The 24892-nt window shown below is 42.4% G+C and overlaps 1 protein-coding gene across 22 annotated transcripts in view; it reads left to right on the forward strand.

Moving 5' to 3' along the window:
- BBX (BBX high mobility group box domain containing) overlaps positions 1 to 24892 on the forward strand; it is a 149880-nt gene that overhangs the window by 62196 nt on the left and 62792 nt on the right. For 19 of the 22 annotated variants that reach the window (XM_074856239.1, XM_074856296.1, XM_074856223.1 and 16 more), the window contains 2 exons: positions 22872 to 23042; positions 24589 to 24831. The exons of 2 other annotated variants lie outside the window; for them this stretch is intronic. In XM_074856239.1, coding sequence (XP_074712340.1) covers positions 22872 to 23042; positions 24589 to 24831 — 414 coding nt within the window. Of the gene's footprint in view, positions 1 to 13882; positions 13888 to 22871; positions 23043 to 24588; positions 24832 to 24892 lie in introns of those variants that run through there. One more of the 22 variants, XM_074856334.1, reaches the window with a different exon arrangement.

Below are 24892 nucleotides of genomic sequence, written 5' to 3' on the forward strand. Positions count from 1 at the left end.
AAAAAAAAAAATCCCCTTTCCCAGTTCTTGTAAATATGTGTGTACAGTAAAATAAACAGGTTTGATAGAGCCACAAAACCCAAAAGTTGTACATGTTAAACTGTGTCTCAACTGTTTCAATTTAGATGTTATTTCACTATACGTATATTACAACAGAATAAAAAGTGTGATTTCTGGCAAATTACTTCTTGTTTACTTTCTCCAGTGAGACCATTTTAAAACTCACTCTGCATTCCCATATGCTTTTATTGTGCAAAGCAATAAAAACTGCATTAGAACTTTATCAGGCAGGAGTTAAAACAACAGCGGAAGTCAGTTTTTCTTCACTAAATACCCATTCAAGGTGATAACAATGCATACAGGATGCTCGGTTATATTGCAGAGTCTACAAAATATGAAATTACAAACCTGAATGTATTTATCTTATTTATCCTGTTTTATCTACCTTATTTACCTTTGGCTTTGCTGGGGACTCTGCATGGTGAAGAGATGCTCCAGAGTAACGTCATAGAGTGGTTCAGGAGAGGTCTTCAAGCATCATATAACCTGTCAGTTTGTTTTCACTCTTTCTGGATCTTTCTCCTTCAATAAGATTTGATTTCCAAAGTCTGGCATATAGTTATTGTAGGTCGTTATCTGAATTGTAAAAGGTGCTTTTCCATGCAACAGGGAAGGCACAATCTCAAATTGTGTGAGCTTTGAATACAAGGGTGTCAGTAGTTCTGTAATGGTCTGTCTGTATTCCCATCTCTTGTGCATCCTGATTTAAATTAGTTTTGAGTCTAAGCTTGGTGTAACCTTATACATTTTTATGGGGGTTCTCTGATAACACAACAGAGACTTTAAGGGCTTCCTTAGCAAAACAAGATTGGGGGAGGGGAGAAACCCGGGATGTTTGTTTGATCCCTTTTCTCTAGAGAGACGTCTTTGCGGGGTTGGGGTTTTTGTATGTGGTTATTGCAGATACAGCTTATTTATAATTTTGTGTGTGAGGATACTGTTCTCTTTTAATCGAAGTCAAGGAAAAAAAAATAATTACTTAAATGTACAGTGGTTTTAATAAGAGATGTTTTCTCAGGCATTGCACTGCTTTCTAAAGATGTTTTTGAAGCTGAACAGAGTAAATTCGAGTCTACAACTCCCGGTAAGGCAGAGACCTGACATCCTCTGGAGTTCTGCCTGGAGTTGTCCTGAGTACGAGCAGATACTTAGTATACCTGATGTGCTGTTACTTGCCTAACAATAACTGATGGCAGCTTTTATCACAAAAAGATGATCTCCAGGGTGTGCTGTCGAATATGCTTGCTGTCCCATCCCCCTTCTCCACACACATAACGCTCTTCTATCAACCTTAGAGTAAACATCTAAATAATAACAACTGGAAGGTATTGGTCTTTAGGGACTTTGTTTGCTTTTTCACTATGCAGCCCCTTCTCTCCTAATAATTGTAGGCTGTTTTGTAGTCAGTTCACCACTGGTGCAGGTGAGAGTCTTGCAGATGGGAAGATGTACAGTAGTTCTAACTTTAAGCCCTTGGAGAGGAGGCTGACGGAGGATGAGGAGTGGGCTTTGTGGAGTGGATGGGGCCATGTACGGCCCCAAGCTTGGCACTGCTCTGAGGCAGCTGGGGCTGGTTCAAGTGAAATCTCTGCTCACCTTGGTGACATAGGAAGAGCATTGAGTTATGTAGTGAGGAAGGGAATCTGCAGTGTAAAAAACCCACAACACCTTGAGGTTAATCCTGTAGCTGGAAGCACTTGTCAGCCCTGCCATGCCAGTTGTGTCACCCTGGCACATGGGAGGGACGCCCATGCTCACCTTCCTGCAGCCCCTCACGTGCAGCGTGAGGGGCCCAAGATGCCGTTTGGCTGCCCTCCTGGCTCTGGCACGGCGTGTTGCCCTGTGGTAGCTGCAGGCGGGGGTGTGGGTGGCCGAAGCCACTTGCCTGCCACGAGGTAGTGTGATTAAAGGAACGCTATGAGATGGTGACTACTGCATTGACCTGGGTGTTCTCAGAGGAAGCTGTGTTCATAAGGGCACAGCAGGAGTAAGGAAGACTTGGCGGTTGTCTGGGTGAGGTGTGGGGTGTTCATTATTTCTTTCCTCATCAGCACTGGATGGTTGGTGTCCCATCCTCTTGGCTGCTGCTTCCCTCTGTTTCAGGCCATGAGTGAATGTTCTGGGCAAGGCAAAGTTTGGGGGAGGGCTGATGGGCAAATAGTTTTCCTGCTGCAACAGGGGAGTTCACTGCAGGAAGGTGAAAAGGTGGAGGGTGGCTGTTACTGTTCTGCTCTAAACCTACCTGCTTTAGTTCCTGATGCAAACAGAAAACGGAGTTTGGCTTTGGAGAAAAACTAAAGGCAGATTTACCACATTTGAGTAAACCTAAATTACAGCAAATAGGAACTATTCCATGTTCTGTGACCTCATTGTATCATTTACAATTACTTCGACATGATCAATCCTTTAATTGATAATTGACAGCTCAGCAAATCGTTATTAAAAGGGCAAACCTTGATGTCATTGTTATGCCACTCGACAAACAGGAAATTGTCCTCCACTCGAAGAGATCCAGTCCTTAACCCTAGAGGAAGGGGCTTCATCAGCAATTGTTCTCTTCACAGGAATAGGTTTGTACTGATAGTTTCATTTCAGTAAACTATATTGTGACTTATCTGTGGGCACAGCTGCAGTTTCTCCTTGGCAGAGTAGCTAGATGTAAAACCTTGAGTTTATGACCTAACAGGTATACGTGGTTAGATGTAGATATATCTTGTCTAAATGTGTATCTGTATTTCTATCTAGGAACATCTGCATAGGCATAACAATACATTTTATAAAGCTCATAAAAGCTTTGGAGGCATTCACAAAAACTCAAATTTACACATGTTTAAACAATCAACAAAGATCTCCAGTAGTGATTACAAGAACTGGGAAAAACTGTATTTCCATCTTTGTTTCTCTGTGGTCATAAAGATATGAAGATAACAATCATAATGCCTACCTGTAATCTTAACTATCCAATCTTGTTTGAGGTGTGGCTTACTTCTGAAGTGGCTTTTTTATGTTGTCTGGAGGTTTATTGTTTTGGGTTTTTTCTGCTAGAGAACTACAGAAGCAGTTTTCACCACCCAGCTGGAGCCAGACTGTTGTTTTTTTTCGTGAAGCCACTTCTTTGACTGTCAGTTAAGAAATGTGAGTTTTAAATAGGCGATAACAGAAACAAAATGAGAACCCAAAGTTTAAATATTCTATCTTACTAAGAGGACTTCTCCTTTCAGTTTTTATGGGCCTCTGGTGCTTTTTTGGTGGTTCTCCAGAAAACCTTGCCAAAAGGACATATAATGAAACAGTGCAGTCTCTGCTTGTGGCAACTTCATTTTCTACTGCAGCTCTTCCAGTTCACAATTTTACTCCATATTTTTGAGGTGTACAAGGCTTTATTAAAAAAGAATAGCTGACAACAACAAAACCCCAAATGAAAAGGCAGCTGTTTTCCACACTTCTTACATTCATAATGAGCACAAAGAGCCGAATACCAGGCCGTGGGACTTGGCATCAGAGGGAATCAGTATTTTATGTGTTATCACTCTTTCCAGACTTCAGTGTTAGTTCAGAGTGCTTACGTCAAATGTCTTCCTACAGTGTTTTTTCCTTTACTTTTTTCTTTAAATCAGCTTTCTGGCTGAATGTGTTGTTACTAGAAGTTGCTGTTGCTAGCATGGGTGGTCTTGATGCATCCTTCTTTTCAAGAGAATATTCAGTGTGTGAATGTTCTGTGGAGTACTTTGCCTTTAAATTTTGGGAATCCCATCTGTGCTGTCTATCTCTGTGGGTTTCTTCTTCAGTGGTAGGTCTGTGCAGTGGAAGTGTGAGTTAAAGAGAATTGACTTTGGAACTGGCGTACTTCTTCCTCTGAGCTGACTTTGCCCTTGTACTGAGAATATTTACAATGATGAGAACTCATTTGCTCCTCCTAAGCTTTAGCCAAATGTTTGACTTGTCATAATTTAACTATGATATAAGGCGAACTGCGGTATTTAATGTCAATGTCAGACAGAGCTACCAAGAGCCAGTTTTCACAAATCCAGTTCTAGTCTTTACAACTGGGATGAGTCATTTAATGTGATGCAATGAAAACAGGAAAGCAGGCAAGATGTTGAAGCACAGAGGTGTCAGTTCATCTTCTGCTTTTCACGTTCTAGAGATCTTTCCAATCAGGAGGAAGGTTTTAAGCTGTCTGCAGTGTGACTTCATGAAGATACTGTGGTGTTTCCCAAAGAGCAGGAATTCATGACTCTGTTACTGTTGATGGGGAAAAAATTGTCCTTAGAGTCCACTGAACTAAAGGAGTCCCCCTCCTGAGTTCATACAGTAGCATGACGAAGGTAGGATTGATCAAATAACCTGGCACATCCACAGTTAAGTCCACTTCTTTCCCTTACCGTAATGTCGCAGTTTAAATCAGCGGAGGAATTCAGGTCATAGATAATGAACATAGCATAGGTGGTAGGATGTACTCTACAGGAGCACAAGGAACAGTGGGCTGTGTAACAAGTATTTTCTTGTCCACAGTAGCCTGTCATTATTGTTACCCAAAGTGTCCAGGAGAAACCCATCTGTTTCCCCAGGCTTTTGAAAGTGTTGAATACACATGGGGACAATTTTTTGAGAGTGACGAGAGTCTGAATGAGTTGTGGCTTGTTGGCTGGTATTTTAAGGCCTTTTTTTTTTTTAACTGAGATTTTTGTAAAATCTTAGTTTAGTAAGTGGTAAAAAGTGTCCTCCTTTGAGTTGATTTGCACTGGGAATGGGCATCAGAAGATAAAGACAAAGGACCACTCAGTGTTTCAAAGATGGAGGTTGCGGAGTTACTGCTTAACAAATGATATGTGTTTGCATTCACATACAAGTGAAATCCACCCATTCTGAGAGGGCTTTATTAAAAGTCCTCCATTTAATAAGCAAGGATCCACAGCCAGGTTTGAGAGGTTTTTTTGTGTTCCGAAGTGGCCCTTCACTTAAAATCTTTTAAAAAGAAAAGAAAATCCCTTTTCTGCTTCCTGAGGAAGTTTCAGTGCAAACCTGCACTACTTGTAGAAGGAGCTGTCTCAGTTGATTTTGTGTTTGATTCTTCAGTGGGCTGACTTCAGTCTCTTGCAATGAGATCCTTTGTGTCACCACTTAAGGCTTGTGAAAGACCCAGTATCACAGAGATTGCGGCCAAATTAATGCATGTCATAGAAATTCTAAAGTATTTAAAAGACCTTCCACCTGTTTTCTCCCAAACTCCAAACCTGACAAACAGAGCAAGTTAAGTTATTTTTGAAACTTTAATTGGAAAGTCCTGTCCAAGCTTACTGAAGTCCTTGAGCATCTTCACTGTTTCCAGTAAGCTTTTGATCAGCAAATCATGTGGGATTGTCTTATCCAGTTACTGACCAGCTTATCAGGGACCTAGACTTTCAGGGAAGACTTGTTTTGTGTTTAGGCCCTTGAACAGAGAGCAACAGACTTCTGAACTGGCCTGTCCACAGCAGATCTCTGAGGATGTTAAACATCTGGATTTTAGAAAGAATTTGTTCATTAGGTGCCAGGCGTTCTTACCTTCTTCTTAAATTACACACATTACTTGACCACGAAGCTCACTTGCTTGCTCTTGCTCTCTTGCTGAGTGTTTTTAGGACTTTCCTCAGAATCATGGTAACTTCACGTTCATCCCCCTGCTGAAAAAGATCTAAAAAAACCCAAAATATGAAGGAAAGCTTCGACTAGATTGGACTCACATTTCCAAACACAACGAAAATACCATGTAACGTTTAAATCTCATGGAATTTTTAATTTTTTTTTCTTTTGAATGAGGGAGAGGTGTTTGCAAACTTGGATTTGTAGTATTGGATAGCTTTCTGAAAAAATACAGGAAGGGTTGAGCTAAACAAGCTGTGCTACCTGTTCTCCAGCTACAGGTATTTCCAGCTCTTCTGCATTTAGAATTGCTGGCAAATATGGTAACAGGGTTGTAATCTCAGGTTACTGCAGGTCAAATGAAACAGTGTCATCATTCTCATGGATCATGCAAGAGGAAGAAATCAGACCCTGAGGTGATTAATTGTGCTCTAAGGCACACAGAAATATCTGGGAGACAGCAGGCTGGCTGACCTCAGCTCAGTCCCTGGGAGGATTGTGACACTGGTCATGGAAGCCATTTCCAAGGCATATGAACAACAAGAAGGTGACTAGGAACAGCCAAGCATGGATTTACCATAGGCAAATTGTGCCTGATCAGTGTGATGAAGTGATGGAGGCAAGGTGCTGTGGGCAAGGGGAGAGCAGAGGGCCTTGCTTACTTTGATGGTACTGAGGTTTTTGACACTTCCATTAGCATCCCTGAAGCCAAACTGGGTACAGACTGGATGGATGGTTGGGTGGATTACACAGTGCGTGAAAAATGGGCTGAACAAGTGGTTCAGCACTGAACTGGCAGAGAGTTACTGGTGGTATTCCTTGGGGGCTGATACTGGTGCCACTGTTTAATATTTTCATTAATGATACAAATGATGAGGTGGAGTGCACCCTGAGCAAATCAAAGGTGACACCAAATTGATGGAAGTAGAAGATATGCAGGAGGGCAGAGCTGCCATTCAGAGGAACTTCAGAGTGGGCGAACAGGAACCCCATGAAGTTCAACTAGAAGAAAGGCAGAAAACAGCTTTGCAGAGGAAACACAGGGATCCTAATGGGCAGTAAATTGAATAGGACTTTGAATTGAATAGGAGAGAAGGGGTCTTCCTGCTCTGCTCTGTGCTTCTGAGACTGTGGACCCCCATACAAGAGAGACCAGAGAGCTGGAGAAAGCACAGTTGAGGACCATCAAGGTGGTTGGATCTGGAATATGTGACGTACCGGCAAAGGCTGTGAGAACTGGTGGTGTTTCAGCTGAGAAGGCTGAGGGAGGCTCCAATTTGCTCCAACTATCTGTAGGACAGTTATGAAGAAGATGGAGCTAGACTCCTCGTAGAGGTGCACAGTGAAAGGACAGGCAAGAGGCAGCAGTCACAAGTTGCAGCAGGGGAAATTCTGGTTGAGCATAAGGAAGAATATCCTCCATTGTGAGGGTGGTGGAGCAGGTGCCAAAAGAGGTGGTATATTCGCCATCCTTTGGCAGGCTCCTGAGCACCCTGATCCAGCTTTGAAGCTAGGCCTGCCTTGAGCCAGGACTAGAGACCTTCAGGTGCTGTGAATGTAGGCTTTAATATTTCCCTTTTCTTGAAATAATAGTTTGTTACTGCATGAAAATGAGTAATTGTCTAGTTTTAAGGGGAACGATGCAAAGATATTTGCCCTAAATCCTTCACATGCAGCTCATGTCAAATTCCAATCCTTAGATCTTTTGAAGTGGACATTGCTGAATCATGTGATTGTCTTTCCCTGAATTAAAAATAAGCCAAGTCTCTTTCTCCTTAAAAGAGACTGTTATGTTCAGCAGAACTCGAGGTGGTGATGCATTTTTGCAACATTAGTGAGAATGCATATGGCTTAAGAATGGGAGCATTGTCTAAGCCCTGCTTGCTTTTGATGGTTTAGTTTGAAGCTTATTTGAGAGAAAGATTTTTAGGGAAAAACTCTGCAAACCATGTCTTATGGCTTAAAACCACCTCCTCAGCAAAGAAAAAATTTTCTTGGTAGCTTGCTTTCTTCCAGGAGTTTGAATTCATTCATGCTCAACATCCATTGAGCTTCAGGAGAATGTGGCTAGAACGCTGCAGTGAAATGCCAACCATTAAATATGGGTGCATTCAGTTACACGCTTCTGATCTTTGTGAATATTGCTCACCCTTACACAGGATTTTCTCATTCATACTGGCATTCATGTAGCTCTCCATTAAAGCAATTTTAAAAATTATTGTATGGAAGATGGTAAAAATACTCTTTTTTTGTTTTCTTCTTAATTTGCTTAAGCTGTGTGGGTTTGACCTTTTTCCATCAAATGTAGTAGCTTAAGACTGCATGCATAACTTCAGCTTACATTTCACTTGCATTTACATTTCACCTGCAAAAAAGCAGTAGAATTAGGCTTGGTGTTGCTTGGCATCCTGGGGTAAGTTCTTTGCTCAGATCATTTTGATGTGTGGACACACACCTGAGAGAATACACAAAATACTCTTATCCTAAAAAGGGCTAGCAGCCATGTAGGCCAAAACTTCCATGCCTTCCAAATTAAATGCACATTTTTTTTTAGTGGGTTAATTGAACAGTGAAGTGCAACAATTTAGGCAATGAGATACGGAACTATGGGCTTTACAAGTTATTTCAATTATTTTGATAGGTGTTAAATGGGGAGTTTAATGTGCTGAGTAGCTGAAGCTGCATTTTTGAGGCTAGACATGCAATAGGATAATACTCTTCCAAGGGTTTTTTAAGTAACATTGTTTATTCCCTTTTTTGTCTGTGCATTATGAAATTTTATTACTTTCTGGCATTGTGTATGCCCTGTTCTCATATTGAGGGGCAGCTTTGTGATTTCCTGCATCTCCAAATCTTTGCATTGTTTTTTATCTAATTGCCCAAAAGGTAGTTGCACTATCCTATAAATTTTCCAGGACCTGTACGTGGATTATTACGCTGAGGATGTTGGATAAGTCCCAAATCAGATAGACAGATTACACGGTGTGTTTAAGGGCTTGCATGCATTACGGATGGGAGACTGTGCTCAGGTCTGGAAGTGAGACGCTTCCAGGTTTGTCCGTGTAACATTCCATTGGCCCAAGCAATGCAGGTTGCCCAGCGAACTCCTCCCTGCCGGTGTCGTGGTGGGGTGATGCAGCTGGCTTACTGGGGGCTCTGCCGTGCCCCAACGGTAGCAATCACCTGCACGGGGGTGGGTGGGTTAGCAGGGGCACCAGCGTGCGCTGCAGAGTGGTCCATGCATGTGTGTCTCACCAGCTGAATTCTGCAGCTCCGTGGAGGCCCGCCTGGAAGTGGATCTAGAGCTTGCCTCGCTGGGGATGTTTAACGTCTCTGTAATTAACCATGTAACAAGCACACAAAAAGGATTGCTGAATGGGAAAGATTTCTTTTCAGTTTCTTCATCTTACATCTTCTGGAAGGGAGAGATGGCAGAAGGGAGCAGGGGCTGGGATCAGAGTTACAAGCTGTCTTCCCAGTTTGACCATGAATTTATTTCTGACGTTTTTTCAAGGTATTTCATCTCTCTCAGGCACTTTCCTAACTGGAAAGAGGAAGCTATCGATGTTCCCACTTTAATAAAAAGTGCTTTGAAATCTGGATTCAAGACAGAATGAATGAGCTAAGCATTTTAAATTTTTTTTTCTTTTTCCAGTGAATTTGATTCTGCCGCAGCAAGGTAGCTAACAAGTCTTTCAGTAGAAATTAATAGATGATGATGTTTGGTAACGGTATGTTTTTGACTGTGGCTCTGTTTCAAACTCTGTGTTCTAATACTTTATAGAGATAGACACACACAAAATTATACATATATTACTGTAGCTCTATCAAAGTATGTTACAGAAGAATAACATCTTCCTTTTAGGCTCTCAGAGGTCCATTGTAAAGAAGCCCAGATACTTCCATTGGTTGGTTGGCTACCTGACACTGACTTACATATTTGCGTGGGGGGATTTCTAGATAGAGACACAAGCACATATGTGCCTTTGCATACACACTGAATTCAGGATTTTATGTGCTCTGCATGGTATGCACCACAGGTTTGATGCCTTCTTGAGCACACTGTATTGCTTGTGCACTTCTAGGTATTTTTTGGGATACCCAGGCAGCCTAGTTCCTTATACTTGAAGAATAAGAGGTTATTTGAGGTGGGAGACAGAAGACCTGAAGTAATTGTTCCCACTGTGAGACTAATAATGTTAAGTCACCAAACTTAGCTGAGTATCAAAGTTTTGAGCCTGTGTAAGATCAATCACAGGTAGGGTTGAGTGTAAAACAGAAACCTCTTGATACGGCACTGTGGATTTTTGGCTTTATCTGGCATGAGGAATGCTTAGAACATGCTTTGTTCTCCAGGATTTTCTCATACATTCTATAATTACTTATAGACTTTTAACATGTCAGAATTTTTTCATGATAAGAAGTCATTAAGTTGTACTGAAAAAGCTCTAATGAACTGATATTTATACCTTGTTTTGGCTTTATGGATAAGATTTTTTTTTTTCCCTTTTAATTCCTTAGTCCTGAAATCAGCTGTCTTCTGGCCTAAATTCAGTTCATCTGAATACTTAGGCTTAATTTAAGCATCTACTTACCACTGCAGTACCAAGAGTCACATAATAAAATAACAGTAAGTGATAGAAATAACAAACGTTTTTTAAAATTTAAAAAGGGAGAAAATTATCTTTAAATACCAAATTGAAATAAAAGTGAAAATAACCACTAGATGGCACTTGAAAATTGTGTATTGAGATAGTACAACTGCTTTCAAAATCATTACAAATTTTGATAGACTTAAAAGGATTTTATGTGGATCTGGGTAGTTCTGAGAGATGGTGGTGTTTCCAAAAACAGAGTCAAAGTTCCTTTAGCTGTATATCCTTCTTCTGTGATCAAATTAGATCACTGCACTAAGGAATCTAGTCTACATTAAAAGCTTGTTCCTGATGCTTAAAATTCTGCCTTTAGAAAGGAGAGAAATGCATATATAACTGATGAATATGTGCAAATTTGTTTCCGTTTACTTTCACTTATATCCAGCTTTTTAATGAAATTCCGCTCTGCCCTGGCATTCTGTTTGCCTTCTTGGGTTATGCTTAATTTGAGATACAACATATTTTGACAAAGTGTTGCTGCTTTAATTTCTTTTAAAATTATTTTAGGTCAATAGCTTGGAAATTAATTCAGAGTCTGGTAGGGAAGGGTTCAGGCAGGGAGCAGACTCCAAGGGTTCACTTTTCACTAATTATTTGCTTTACCCACTTTATCTCTTGGTAGGGGGAGAGGATGGAAGGAGATTGTGACAATTTGATTCTGCAGAAAATATGATAGTAGCTAGGAATTTGCTATCAAGTCAGTCTTGTGGTATTTCTGTCAGTGATCATTTCATGAGCTTGTTATATTTGAAATTTTCATGTAGCCTCTTTATTGTTGTTTCTGAGATGCATAAGAGTTACATTACCATGATTTATGAGCTAGTATGAGCTAGTGATATTGAAGATGAGCAAAGCTGAGTAAATACTGTCTGCAGCCATTAATTTGATTCTTCTGTAGGAGCAGTGGGTAGTAGCTGTGTCGAGGGGTTGTTTGGACAACTGTCATCTTATTGTACTTGAGCTGAAGAGAGCGAAAGTAGACAAAAGTATAGTACTGGGTTGTGCAAGGGTATTTAATGGCCTATTAAATACATATTAAGGGACGAATTCTTTCATTTGCTTATACAGCTGTATATGGTTCCCCTGACACTGGTAGTAATTATGACTGAATTTTATTATGAAAGCTTCGTTACGCACATGGTAAACCTTAGAAAGGATTACAGTAGCGATGGACACAGCCGCATTGTCCCAGTTTTGCAGAAGACGCCGGGACACAATCAACAAGAGGTGAAAAGGAGAATCAGAACAATTTTCCCATTCAGCCACACTCACCCTGCGATGTCTGCTGCAGGAACGTCTCCTCTTTTGTGCTGCTCCGCGCTGTGCAAAAGCACTTGGCTGTGTTTCTGCTGTGACTAGGACCGTACAGCAATTTGTATGCCTACTAATCAAAGATAAAAATGAAGCTTTGGGAGTGGCAAGTCAAAAGACTTCTTTTTTTTTTTTTTCTTCCATTCAGAGTGTCTCATCCTCTGACGGCTGTGAGCAGAACTCCAGGCCATTCCTCTTGTTCACATAAAATTTCAATTTGACTGAGTTCTTACCCGATAGGCCCTTCAGTGAGGAAGCTGTTGCTGAACTGCAGATGCCCTCGTGGGCGTGAGCTGATGGGAGTACCCATGCACTGAAATTCATTAAGTATTATCTGTAGCCGTCTTACCTGTGATCTCCTTGGCTCTAAAGCTCTTTACACTGAGATTAACTGTTTAGTGACTTGCAAAAGCTAGAGAGAACCCCTGGTGATCCAGTTAACAAATCACAGATAATAATTTTAGGACTATATTAAAATAATGGCAAAACACAGGAGTGACAGGTGTCTTTTTAGAAAAATTGCTCTTCATGCAGGCTTGGGTAGTCCTGATCACACAGGAGCACAAAGCAAATTGTTTGAGGTGTTTATGGGAGTGCTCTCACAGTTCTGGACCCTTGATTTCATTGCTGTCGGGCAGCTAGTCTGTCAAAATTTCTCCCCTGCTTTAACTTGCTAAAAGTCAGTGGTTTTTTGGATTGTGCTGTTGCTATGGTCTGTGATGCTCTGCAGACAAGCACTCGTCTCCTGTCTGAGAGGTGGTTGCATTTCACAGTCTGTTCTGGAGGAGAAGTGTGCTGTTGATGGATTGCTCTGGTGTCAGCAGAGGGCTTTTGTAGCGCGGTTGTTGTTACCCCCTCTCCGTGGGAGAAAACATTGCAAAGTAGGTTGGGCTCTGCCTCCTCTGTGTTTTGAATTTCAGGCATTTATTCTGCTCACCTTCCTGGGTTTGTTGGCGTGCTCTCCTGGTGTGGCAGCAGATGTAGGAGCAAAACAATGCTGCTTTGGAGCAAAAGGACGCCAGAGCTTGCTGGCTGGGTGGGTCACGTCTCCGTCTCCTTCTCCTGGGAGCAGGGCCAGGTTTAGCAGCGCAGGTGTCCCATCCACTGGGTGACTGACACCACCTACATACCCAGGAGGCCTGGCCCTGCTCCCCAAAGCCTGGCTCCTTTGCCTTGGCACTGCGCAGGGCATGCAGTGAGGGAAACCGCTGCCTGCTCTCCAGGAGCTCCAGGCAAAGGCAGCTGCTTCACTAATCCAGGTGGATTTTCCCAGGGGATGCGTCTGACTGTGGGCAGACCTACTGTGGCCATTGGTTGGCACGTGGGGTGGTTAGTGCCTGGTGTCCTGAAAGGCAGCTCTCACCCTCACAAATGCTTGTCTTCTACACTTTGACCCAGAAATTTTGGCTAGCGGAGTGTCACTGGAGTCTTGTTAATGTTTTAGTGAAGCATGTGTAGCTGTGGCTGTGACTCTTGGGGTTTCTTGTTGTTGCTGCCTGTGCAGCTGCTGATGGCTGAAAGGAATTCTGCAATAGCAAATATCCTACTGTAACTTAAGTTCAAAGCAAAAAAAGGCCCATTTTGGTTAAGACACGAATCTCCTATTTGGAGACAATAATGCGTTTGAATAAAGATGTCAGTGACTTACACCCCCAAACCAACCTATTTCTGGAAGGCGAACTCTTGCATCGCAGACGCTCCCTGCGGCCCAGGGCAGAGGAGCAGCTGCCCCAGCTGCCCCCGCCCCCTGCTCCGCAGAGACCCGCACGAACATCGTTTGGGTGGGTTGGCTGGTGCTTTATTTCCATGGTGTGCTGCTCGTTGTTGGGGTTTTGGTTTTTTGGTTTTTTTTTAAAAAAAAGTTTACTTTCAAAAGCGCGAGCCTCAGGTGCAAGCTTCCCTTCCCCGCCCTGCCTGCCTGCCCCCGCCCCGCCCCCCCGGGCTGCCCGTTTGGAACCCCCGGCGCTGGGGCCGGTTTGGAGGTAAACAGCCCCAACCCCTCACCTCTGCTCTGCATCCTCCCTCTCCTCCAGCCCCGAGCTCGCAGGGAACCCGCCCCGAGAAGGCCTCGGGCACCTCCTTGGCTTTCCTCTGGGCTCGCAAAGGTCCCCTGCGAGGGCATCGCTCAGCAGAGCTGCCGAGTGCCAGCCTGGCTTCCCCTCCTCCCCGCAGCAGGTATTTACTGCCATTTCCCTCCCCCCACAACACGGTGGTGGCTTGATGCGCCCGGAGTGTGGTTGCCACGTGGGTGCAGAGGGCCCTAAACCAGCCAAGGTGCCCGGCCCCTCGCCCCTGGGTTTGGTGCGGTGGGAGCGGTGCCTGGCCGGCCGGTGGGAGCCGTCCCCCCCGCAGCCCAGCAGCGGCGCCAGCCGCTGGGTGCACACCCGGACCCCTCGCTGCACCCCAGGAGCGCGGCCGGCCGGGGGGCAGCTGGCCAGGAGGGTGCCCTGCAGCCCTTGCCCACCCGCTCCTCGCCGGCTGCCTGGCTGTGGCACCCCGGGTGCTCCTGGTCAGCCGCGGTTTATCCAGCACTGGGTACCAGTGCCATGATGCAGCTAACCGCTGCTTCACCACCGCCCCGGCGCAGGTCACCGTTGACACTTGGTAGCAGCAGCATTTCTGAAACCTCCTCCTCGCTTTCCCAGGGACCCCAGGGCATGCCCGTCCCTCCTGCTGTGCCATTTGGGCAGGCGTGTTTCCCTACCCCCTCCTCCTCCTCCTCCTCCTGGGTTTAACGCTCACCTACTGAGCAGGTGTTGGGTTTGTGGATGTGCATTGGTTTTTCAGTGCGTGGTTTTGATGTGAAAGCAGTATGTTTCTGCTAAAGAGAAACAGCATAGCCCCAAGAGAACACACATTTTCTGCAGGGTCAGTGGCTTGCCATTTCAGCTGTGAGAGTTGCATTCAAAACCTTGGTCCAAAATAGAGCCGAACCTGTTGTGCCCGGCCTCAGCAAGTCCATTTCAAAAGTACTGGTCACTTTGTTATTTTTTAAAAATTAATACATTAGTGTTTGAAGTCCTGGCTTTTTTCAGAGATTAGGTTTATTTTATTAGGTAAAGCATAGTAGAAAATAAAAGCTTAATCATTTGCTAAATCATTTCTCACTTTGTAAAGATTATTTTTGTAGGTCTAAAAGCCAACTCCTGCAAGCCTGGTAGTTGGTACCTTCCAGCGCTGATAAGTTTAAGATAAATGTACTGATTTGGTTTTCCCTAAAAGTGTCTGTTACCTGGCATTCAGACTGGGGAGGGAACATCCAAATGGAGCAGAAAAAAACCCCAAACAACAACAAAATGAAAGACATTAGAAAAGTGGGGGTGGTGGTTGTTTTTATAAAGATTGTCCAAACTCCTATCCGACCATGCTGCTTGCATTCAATACATTTTAGTACATTTTAAAAATACTTTTTTAGTTACATACTTGAAATATCACGCATCACTTAGTTTTCCTAAATAGATAATTTTTTTTACTTCTAGCATGTGGGGTAGGGACGATGTCACACGGCGACTTGGGCGGTTTGCTCAGCAGTGCCATTGCCCTGCATGCCACAGCCCTGGGGGTCCCTGGGTGCTGGGTGACCCCCCCGCAGACACTTCCCCTCTGCTGCCCTGTACTGCTGCCTGTGAGGGAGCGCTCTCCCAGCCTTGGCCTCCTTTTCCTTTCCCATCAGCTGAGGCCACCCACTTGAGCTCTGCATTATGAACGTGGAAAATAGATTATTTGCTGATGTCTTTTATGTATTCAAAGCCTATTATTTTGTCTTTGTCGAGCTAAATGATGCTAGTTTTCACAGAGCTCTTCCTTTATTTTTCTTTGCCCTTTTTCTTCATTCTTTTTTCTTCACCCTTTTTTCCACTTTTATCTTCCTCCATCTTTATGTGTCTTTTTACTGTTTGCTCTCTTTTTCTTTGAGTGTATTTTCTAGACTACAGCTAGCAAGTTGTAGTTTAACAAGTGGTTTGCCCTACTGACAACAATCACTTGCTGGCAGCCTAACCATGATACGCTCTTAACTTGGTTTTCCAGTACCGTGGCTAATGTAGCACTCCCAGGTTTGGGTTACATACTGCATTTTAGGCCAGGTGTTGGTTGAAATACTCACTTGGCCCAGTAAGGTCCAGTCATCTGTGTTTTGTTTTCTGGCAAGCATGTCAGGAAAACCCAGTAGTCAAGATCTATCCGAAGTTTTTGTCTTTTTCATTTCCTAATCAGTTTACTCATGCACTGTAATGATAGGATCCAGTTCTTAAGTGTGTCTTTTGAGGGCAATTTTGTAGCAGACGGGGTTTGCCTTTCACTTACTTTAATGGGGACACTCCTAAAGGCTGAAGAACTCCCTACAAAGTAAAATACTATTTTATTATATTTCTTCATGTTGTCTTTTGTAAATGAAGAGAAAAAAGAAAACTGGGAAGAAAAGCAAACAAGAAATCATTATTTAAAATAAGCCATCATTAAAAGACTTTGCAGTAGATTACATATCTCTTCATGACTTTTCAAGCTATATTTCTTATATTATGCTTAAGTCTCATAGAAAGCTTCGTGTTCATTTAGTATCTTTTAAAACACAGTTGCCTGAAATGGTGACACAAGCACACCTGGGCAGAGTATTCCTTGCACACAATAGACAAGTTTTTTCTATGTATTGAGCGTGTGAGGTTTTCTTGTTCAGTGTAAGGTTTTCTTGTGCCATCCTGTGCACTTGCTGTCTGTGTGGTTTCCATTTTAAAAGCAGATTTGGATAGAGCTAGCACGTGAAATGCCCTTACAACCATTCTTACCAACAGCTCTGAAGAATTAACTATGGCAGAATTAACTAAAAGCAAAATTAAATGATACGCACATAAAAAAGGCAAGTGAACACTAGTAACAAATTTATTCTTCCCCAAACGATTTTTTTTTTTAAATTGAAGCATCCTGATACCATGCTAGTGGTGAGTGCAGTTGTTCAACATAAAGTGCTTTTTGTACTAGACAAAACCTGGTTGATTTCTTTGCATTAAAAAACCCTGAAGAACATCTTATTTCTTGTGCATGTGTGAATAAGCAGAGAAAGAGTAGAGCTGAAGTTTAAAATTGACTTTTATTATATATTGCTTTTATTGCTCTTCAGTAGGCATGAAAGATTCACTTAAAAAAAAAAAACCCAAATTCTAAAAAGTTCTGTTTCTTTTGATGGTCTTGGAGTTTAATTTTATGTATTAGAGAACAAAGAAAGCAAACAACTCAGATCTGAGCTTAAGAGAGTAAGGAACAATTGAAAATCATTTCTGAAGATGGAAGTGTGTCATTAAAAACTAAATAGGACTTGTTGCTGTGTTGCTAAGTGTTTCATGTGGTGACAGTCTATCCCAAACCCTGCTAGCAAACAGGAGTCCATTGAGTCTCAGCATGTCTCCCATTAAACCATCACATCTTCGAAAATTAGAAAGCTCATTATTGGCTTTCCGCTGTGAAACAATAAAGTGTATTCACTGACTGGTCAGTAGTTACTGCCAACTATTTTTTGTCCTTCATTATAGAAATATTCTGGTTCAGTTATTCAAGTGCTAAAATAAATTTATTTTTTTAAAAAACCTTTTTGTATTCAGCTAGGTGTATTTTACTGCCAGCAATCTCCTTTTGCTTTTATTTGAAAATTAAAATACCTCTTCAGCCCACTAGACCTGTGAGAACATGAACTCATTTCCCAGTCTCCTGCTTCTTTGTTGAAACAGCTTGGGTCACTGAGTCGATAGCCCCCAAAACACCAAGCCATTAGTGTCATAGTTCAGTCCTCTTTTTTCTCTTTGGTATTTGTTTTTAAAGTAGTAGAGAGTTTAGATAGTGTAAAACGGAGCAGAAGGTGTGGAAAATCCACTTGAAACTTTCCCTTTGCTCCTTTGTACCAGTAATCTGCATGGAGTCAGCTGAGGGCCCAGCTGCACTCCAGGAAATGTGGTTTTAAGGTAACAGGAAAACAGAAATTTATTTCCACTGTCCTCATGGAAATGAGTGTTGCTGATGTTCAGACATTCTTCCATGGAGAACCTTCCAGCAGGGACTACACCATAGTCACAATTCACATCTCTGGGGTTTTGCTTTTGCAGGTCTTGGATTTCTTTCTAGCCTGTATTACAACATGTGCCTTACAACACTTGGTTACTTTTGAAGACCTTTATAGTCATTGTGGTGTTTGTGGAGGTAGTTTGGGGAGTGCCTGGGGAGTGCAGCTTGTTCAGCACAAGCACTAGTGGCGTTCTTGCTGACAGATCAGCCATGGGGTGAGATAATCGCAAAATTAGGACCGCAGAAGTTGGTCACCTGTCTATATCAGGTTTTCTAAATAACAGAGGAAGATAGGAAGAAAATAAAACTTACTGAAGGTAATCAAACACTTGTTAATGAACACTTGCGTACAGTTTTTAATTGAAATAAAAGAGTATGCTGTAAAAAGCTAAACAATCATTCTTTTCCCCTGTTCCCCCTGCCATCCAGCTCTTTTCTAAGGTATCTTAATTTTTTTTTCTCTGAAGCCCTATTAGGTATACATATTTATAAGACATCCAAGAAAGCTGATTCTTTGATTAATGTTTCCAGGACCAGAAAGGAAGTAATACAGCCAGCACACACAAAAAATTAAAAAGAAAAAAAAAGTTAATTTTTTTTACTGTTGTAATATCTCTGTAACGTTTGATCTGTGTGTGCACTAAAGGTAGGTGTAGAACATCACCCTGAAGGTATCTCTTGCTGTCAGTAGATCATGACTGTCAGCCTTGACAGGTGTCCTCTGGTGATGTTATAAAGCATATGTGGCTTATTTTAAGCAAAGCTGTCCATACTTTTGTCTTGTCTTGCTGAAATATTCCTACTTTGTCCCTGGTGTCTCTCACTTTTTTGTCATCCTTAAGCTGAGAAATACCCTGTAAAATCTTGTCTGGTTTGAATTGTTTTTCCTCTTCCTAACTTCTAAAAGCCATTACATCTGTCTTAAAAGATGCATGATATTTTTATTGACACTGTAGAATAAATTAATTTTTTTTTGATAAGGTTCATAAAATCCAGTTATTGCAAACTTTGCACTTTGGGTGCTTCGTATCTTCTATAATTTTAAGCCCCAAATCCTGCAAAGACTGCCCATGAGTTGTTCTGTGACTTTTGTGGAACTATTTAATTGCTAAGCTTAAATGCATGCTTCAGTTGCCTTCTTGTAGGGTCCAAGTCCAGCTCTCTTTTCAAAAGCTTGCTGGTAGGGATGCTTGCCAGCACTCTCAGATCCCTGAGAGGGAGAAAAGGAGCTGGTATTTCTGCTTGCTTCTGTCAGCCAGCTTCCTGTCTCCCATACAAAACAAGCAGCTAACATGCTATTGATGATGTGTCAAGGGGAAAAAAAAAAATCAGATAAATAAATAGAATCTGAAGAGTCTACTGAATGGATTCCATTGATGTTTTGCCATTCAACAAGTAAATAATGCTAGTAAAACTTGCACTGTCATTTAATCATATGTGCATTCATTTGACCATGGACTTGTCTAAGTAGTTACATCTTACCAAAATCTTCCATACAAAAAAAATGAAATGTCCGTGTTAGCTGTGTTTTGCATTTGACTAGATTTATTTTTTTATGGGACACCTTCTCTCATAATTGTGCATTGTATGTGAATATATCAACAATTATGACAGAAATGCCCATGAAGTGTGGGGAGTAGCAATATGAAAGATGAAGCAATCCAAAAGAAAACGAAGTACATTACATTATGTTAGTATCCATTTTTTAAAAGTCCCATGTGATGTAATAGAGAATTAGAACATTTTTCATTATGCCAATCCTACATTTGACTGAGAGATGCATCAGCAAAAGGTGAACACAAAAAGTCTCTGAAATGTAGATCGAAACTTAAGAGAACATGAATAAGCAAAAAGGGAGAAAAAGGTTTTGGAAACACTTAAGTATTTAAAAATAGGGGCTGAAATCAAGTTTATCTGTTCATGTCATGCATGACCCACTATTTTACAGGAATGGAGAGAGATCATAGAGTATATAGCTTGACATACTTCAGAGGTGGGGGCTTCTGGGCCATGCTGTAAAAGTAGTTTGAAGTCATCTGTGGCCTCAGTCCCTCCATGAGTGGGGTTAAATCAGGAGGACTTCTGTTGTTGACCGTTGCAGAGATTTACTCTGAAGTGGAAGCAAAGAGTGACTGTGTGTCTTTCTGTAGTAAATGGTGCCTGTATAATAGCCAGGATCTGACTTACACTGTGTCTTGGATCTCCTAAATGCTTGTTCAGCATGGTAGGGTAATGACCTCTTTATAATAGAACTGCTGCTTCAGGGGGAAGACCAGGGTAAAATGGTTCACAATTTAAGAAAACAACCTAATGAACTCACTTGAATTCCTGGAGCTGAGCATATTTCAGCACTAGTATGCAGTGAGCTTTGGTTCATTTATTTAGGGGTAACTGGGTGTTCAATACCTAGCCTTCATGCATGGAAAACAAAAATTATTTGTGAGTTGGGTGGTAGTAGAGAGACATAACATACTGAGAGCCCCTTTGGGACTTATAAGGTGACCAGTGCCTAGAGTTTGTGCTGCCTTGCCAAGCTCAGTACGGAGCATAGGCAGGGCCTCAGGGATGATGGAGAACACGTGTAAAATACACCATGGGATCACTTAAGTCCTGTGAAGTTTTATCTTGCTTGTCTGTTGAGGGCAACTGGCAGAGAGGTGCCAGCTAAAGGTGATGCTGTTCTTGAGACTTCAGCTGAGCTTTGTAAAGGAGGATCATGGAGCATTCTTCAAACATTAATTTAGTTTCACACTAACAAGTTAGAAGGCTACCAGTAATACTTACCTTACTTAGGATTGACTGTAGACAGAGACCGTACAATTAGCTCACCTAAATAAGTCAGTGGTAAGGGCTGGAGGAGCTGACTCCTTGTACTTTTAGTGCATTTATCCTGCTCAGAAATAGTCCGTGTACTTTATTAACTACAGTAATAGGCAGATCTCTGTCATTTAACAGATTCTGAGACTTAACGAATCTTTGCTACCCACAGGAGCTGAAGTTCCTGCTCGAACAGCAACTCAGCTGCTTTTGTCGATTTGTGTCCAGAAATACCCCAAACAAAAGCAAATGGTGGTTCAGCACTTTAGAAAGACAGACAGATGGGGAGCACAGTGCAGTGTGGTACATGACGTAGGTCACAGTGGGATAGAAACAATTTCAAACTTGCATTTCATGATACTGGATTGCAGCTTGATTTTCCACACTTCACTGTTCTTTCAAAGCCAAAGTTGTTTGGTTTTGTGTATTTGGATCCCATTTGCAAGTCTCAGACAAAGATTTAGGTGAAATAGTGTGTGTTTGCATGCCATAGAATACTTGCAGAAAAGACTGGACTTGGTTACAGAAAATGAACAGAGGTGTGAGTGCCGTGAAATCAAAGTTTAAATGTGTTCCAGGTAGGAGCAGCATGATGGGGACAGCAAAGTGTGGAGCTTAATGGCAAGCTGCTGTGAAGTTACAGGGCATCCTTAACTGGTGGGAGCCAGGTACTGCTAATGAGTGGGGTGGAGCTAACAAAATCTAATACACATCTGGAAATATGCCATTTTTAAACATAGGTTAAAATTTCTGAACCTGCTTCCTTCAGGATTCAGTGTTTCCTCCAGCAAGCAGTGTTTTGAAGGTCCTTCAGCTTTCTGTGCTGTTGGAGTCTGCAGGGGAAGCAACTGCTTATCCACCTTTCTGGTGCACACGAGGGCATATTGCCAAAATGCTAGTGAGTTATCCATCAAGAAACACACACGGAAGAGATCAGGCAAAACCAGAATTAGTGATCGCTAAATGGGTGGGATGCATAGGAGCGTGGCCGGGCTGTAGCTGCTGTGTGAGATGGTTCTGGTGAGGCATTTGCCCCAACGGTGGCACCAGGGCTCAGGCAACTGGTGTAAGTACAGGTGTCGCAGCTTTCCCTTCTGCCACTGTAGGCTGAAATATTAGTGCTCTAGCAGGCATCTTCCAGAAAGCAGCATCCTAAAATGCAATGCGGCCTTGTGGTGATAAGGCTCAACCTTTTTTCATGCCCTCTGAGAGTCAACAACAGAGCTTCTTGTCCTTGCCTGTGGGACCAGGACTTAACCCAGCTTCTTTTGTGAGACTTGGACAATTTTTGTTGGCTTCATAAAGATCTAAGTGGCTAACCACTCTCCGGATTCAGTTTGCCTTTGATGTTTGTGTTGTTTTCTTGGAAGACCAGCCACCTTCCTGTCAGGATTGTCATTGACATTATGTAGTGTAAACAGAAGGCTACGAGGGACCAGGCTCTGTGGGCAGCACTTGCTTGCTGTGGGATTCAGTACTCAGATATGATGTGCTGGTTTTATTTATTTGTATATTTATTTGCCCCTTAGTGGGGTAGCAAACCTATTAAGCCATCCCTTAAATTGGTAGTTAGCGTGTGTTAAGCATGTATTTTTACTGAGAGGTAGTTTTGAGGTATTTTTTGGATAAGTACACAAGATAGATGTGTAAATAAATACGATTTACTTTCTGTGTGCACTTGGTTCAGCAGATGGTTTATTATGTTTACTGTGTGGGAGCTCTTCTTGATGAGTACTTTGGAAGTGTCAGTAATTATTTCTGGTTGTTTGCTTCAAATTCGTCTATTAAAATTCACTTCTTTTAGGCAGGGATTCACATTTCCCTACTGCACCTTTTAATGGCACTTGGAAAATCCTAGCTCATAGTGTCGTGGGTTTCTGCATCAACATTGCTATATATAAGTGTGTGATTAACAGATGAATGGCTGGCGATATGTTCCACTGCTAAAAAGAGGGATATCCTGACATTTTCAGTAGCAAAATACGAAAAACTACAGTGGACACAGGTGTGGGAGAGTTGTGAAGTCTCTCACTCGCTTGACTAGTGAAGTGTGAGGGCTCTTCTGCTATCCTTCAGACAAGAGCACATTCGAGAGCTGGACTGGCTAGTGTCCTTGCTTCGTGCTCTAAAGTTGTATGTTGCTAGTTAATCTGGGCATTAAGTGGAAATGTTAAGATTGGAAAAGATATATCCATGCTGTTGTTCGTAATTGGAATAAATCTCTAATATTTTGCCAAAAACTTCTGAGTATTAGTGCCCCATATATTTGCCACTGGTTTGTTTAAGTATCTATATGATGGTCATTTATGCCTGAGGGTTTGTTGTGAACCTATGCCTGTTTTTGCATGACAGGTCACAGTAATGAAAGGCAGTAGTAGGAATAAGGATCATTCGACAGAAGGAGAAGGAACTGGGAAGCGACCAAAAAGAAAGTGTCTTCAGTGGCATCCCCTGCTTGCCAAGAAACTCCTTGACTTCTCTGAAGAGGAGGAGGAAGAAGAAGAGGAGGAAGATATTGATAAGGTAGACTTCATTGGATGCTTTGACCATAGAAAGTTAATGGTAGGTCAGATTCTCCCTAGCTGTGTTCTCTTGTGAACAAACACAGCCAATAAAAAGAAGTGTTGCTGTGCCCGTAAGGCCATAAAGGCAAGTAGCAGATAGCACAAAAAAGCGAATTGTCAGTCATGCTTCTAAAATCTTGGACAAAACTCTCTTTTTTAGAGTTAGACTGTAAGAGTTTTAATTGGATTAATAACGTGTTGCACGTCTCGATCTTGATTGCTCAAGGTGGGGTTTTGACATGGTGATTTTAATTGTTTATTTTAGGCATGAAGTTAGCCTGTGTGTGATACCTGCTTCTGGTGGCTCTGATGACATACCAAGCTAATAGTTTTTTCTTTTTTAAGACTGAACAAAAATACAAAGATTAAAAGGGAAAAAGAAGGAAAAAGTTGTCAACAATTTTTACTGTCTTCGCATGTGAAATTCAACTTATCCTCCAGAATATTGAGAGCACAGGTGGAATAATCTGTCTCTGGTTTGATGCTTGGTATTTTGTTATTGTTCAGTGATCCTGGCCTCACCCTTTTTTCATAAGGACCCCAATGTGGCACCTCACAAATACACAGTTAGACTCATCCTCTGTAACAAGAAGTGGGAATGTGTTATGGAGACGTGATGTTCCATCATGTGGATAACGTTGATATCTGCATCTCCTTGATGCCTTCCTAAGGCAGGGAGGGACAGGTCAGTGCTGTGAGGAGACTGCCTTGAGACACATACTGATAAGGAAGAGTGACCTTGACAAGGATAAGGAGCAGCAAGGAGGAGCCTGATACTCTTGACAGTGCTTTCTGTTGACCTCACAGGTCACTTCCACAATGTGGTATAAAATTAGCAGTATTGCAGTTAGGTAGGAGATGTTTTTCTGTCTCATGCAGTAATTTGTTTCATTCAGTCAGAACCAGTCTTCTGTGGTCCATCCCTTCTAGGAATGATACACTGGCCTGTAAGCGGAGAGGGCATCTTTTGGCGGTGTATTCTGTTGAGATTTGCCCTCTGTCTCTGACTGGGCAGCTGTGCAGTGGCTGTGCTGCAACACAGCTCACAGGCTGAGTAATATGTGGCAGGAGATGGGCAAACAGCTGTTACCTATGCACTTACCTTCCTGTGCGTTCTGTAGTTTCACATACACGTGATTGAGGTCCAAGGTAGCTCTGCTTGCCTCATCCCACTGAGATGACTTCTAGGTTGTAGGAGGGGGCTAGGAAGGATGTCCTCCCTCCAGCCTCTTTAGGACTGTTACTAGAGAATGGTCCTTGGCTTAGAAATCTAGTCCATTTGCAAGTTAGTTTGTCTTGCAGAGAGCATGACTGAACCTTGGACTGTCAGGTGAGGAGGTTTGGTGTAGAACTCTGGGTCTTCTGGATGGAAGGGATGGCTTTTGGAGACAGCTGTGTGTATCCGTGTGCGTCTCCCTCGTTCACACGCAGCATACACAGACTCTTAGTCTCCATGAGAAGCGTGGAAAACTGAGTTTGCACCCCTTCCCTTTCGGTTCTGCTAGGTGCCACTCCTTGGCGCTGATGGTTTAGAGCAGGATGCTGATGAAACCGAAGATGACGAGTCCTCAGAGCAACGAGCTCGCCGACCAATGAATGCATTTCTCTTGTTCTGCAAACGCCATCGCTCGCTCGTGCGAAAAGAACATCCTCGCCTCGATAATCGTGGCGCAACCAAGATCTTGGCAGATTGGTGGGCTGTTCTAGATCCAAAAGAAAAGCAGAAATACACTGACATGGCCAAGGAGGTATGTTCTGTCTGAATGGTGGATGTAAAGGGAGTTCATTACATATTTCTCTGTTGTCTGT

Source organism: Strix uralensis, chromosome 2 (genome assembly GCF_047716275.1).
Source record: "Strix uralensis isolate ZFMK-TIS-50842 chromosome 2, bStrUra1, whole genome shotgun sequence".
Lineage (NCBI taxonomy): Eukaryota > Metazoa > Chordata > Aves > Strigiformes > Strigidae > Strix > Strix uralensis.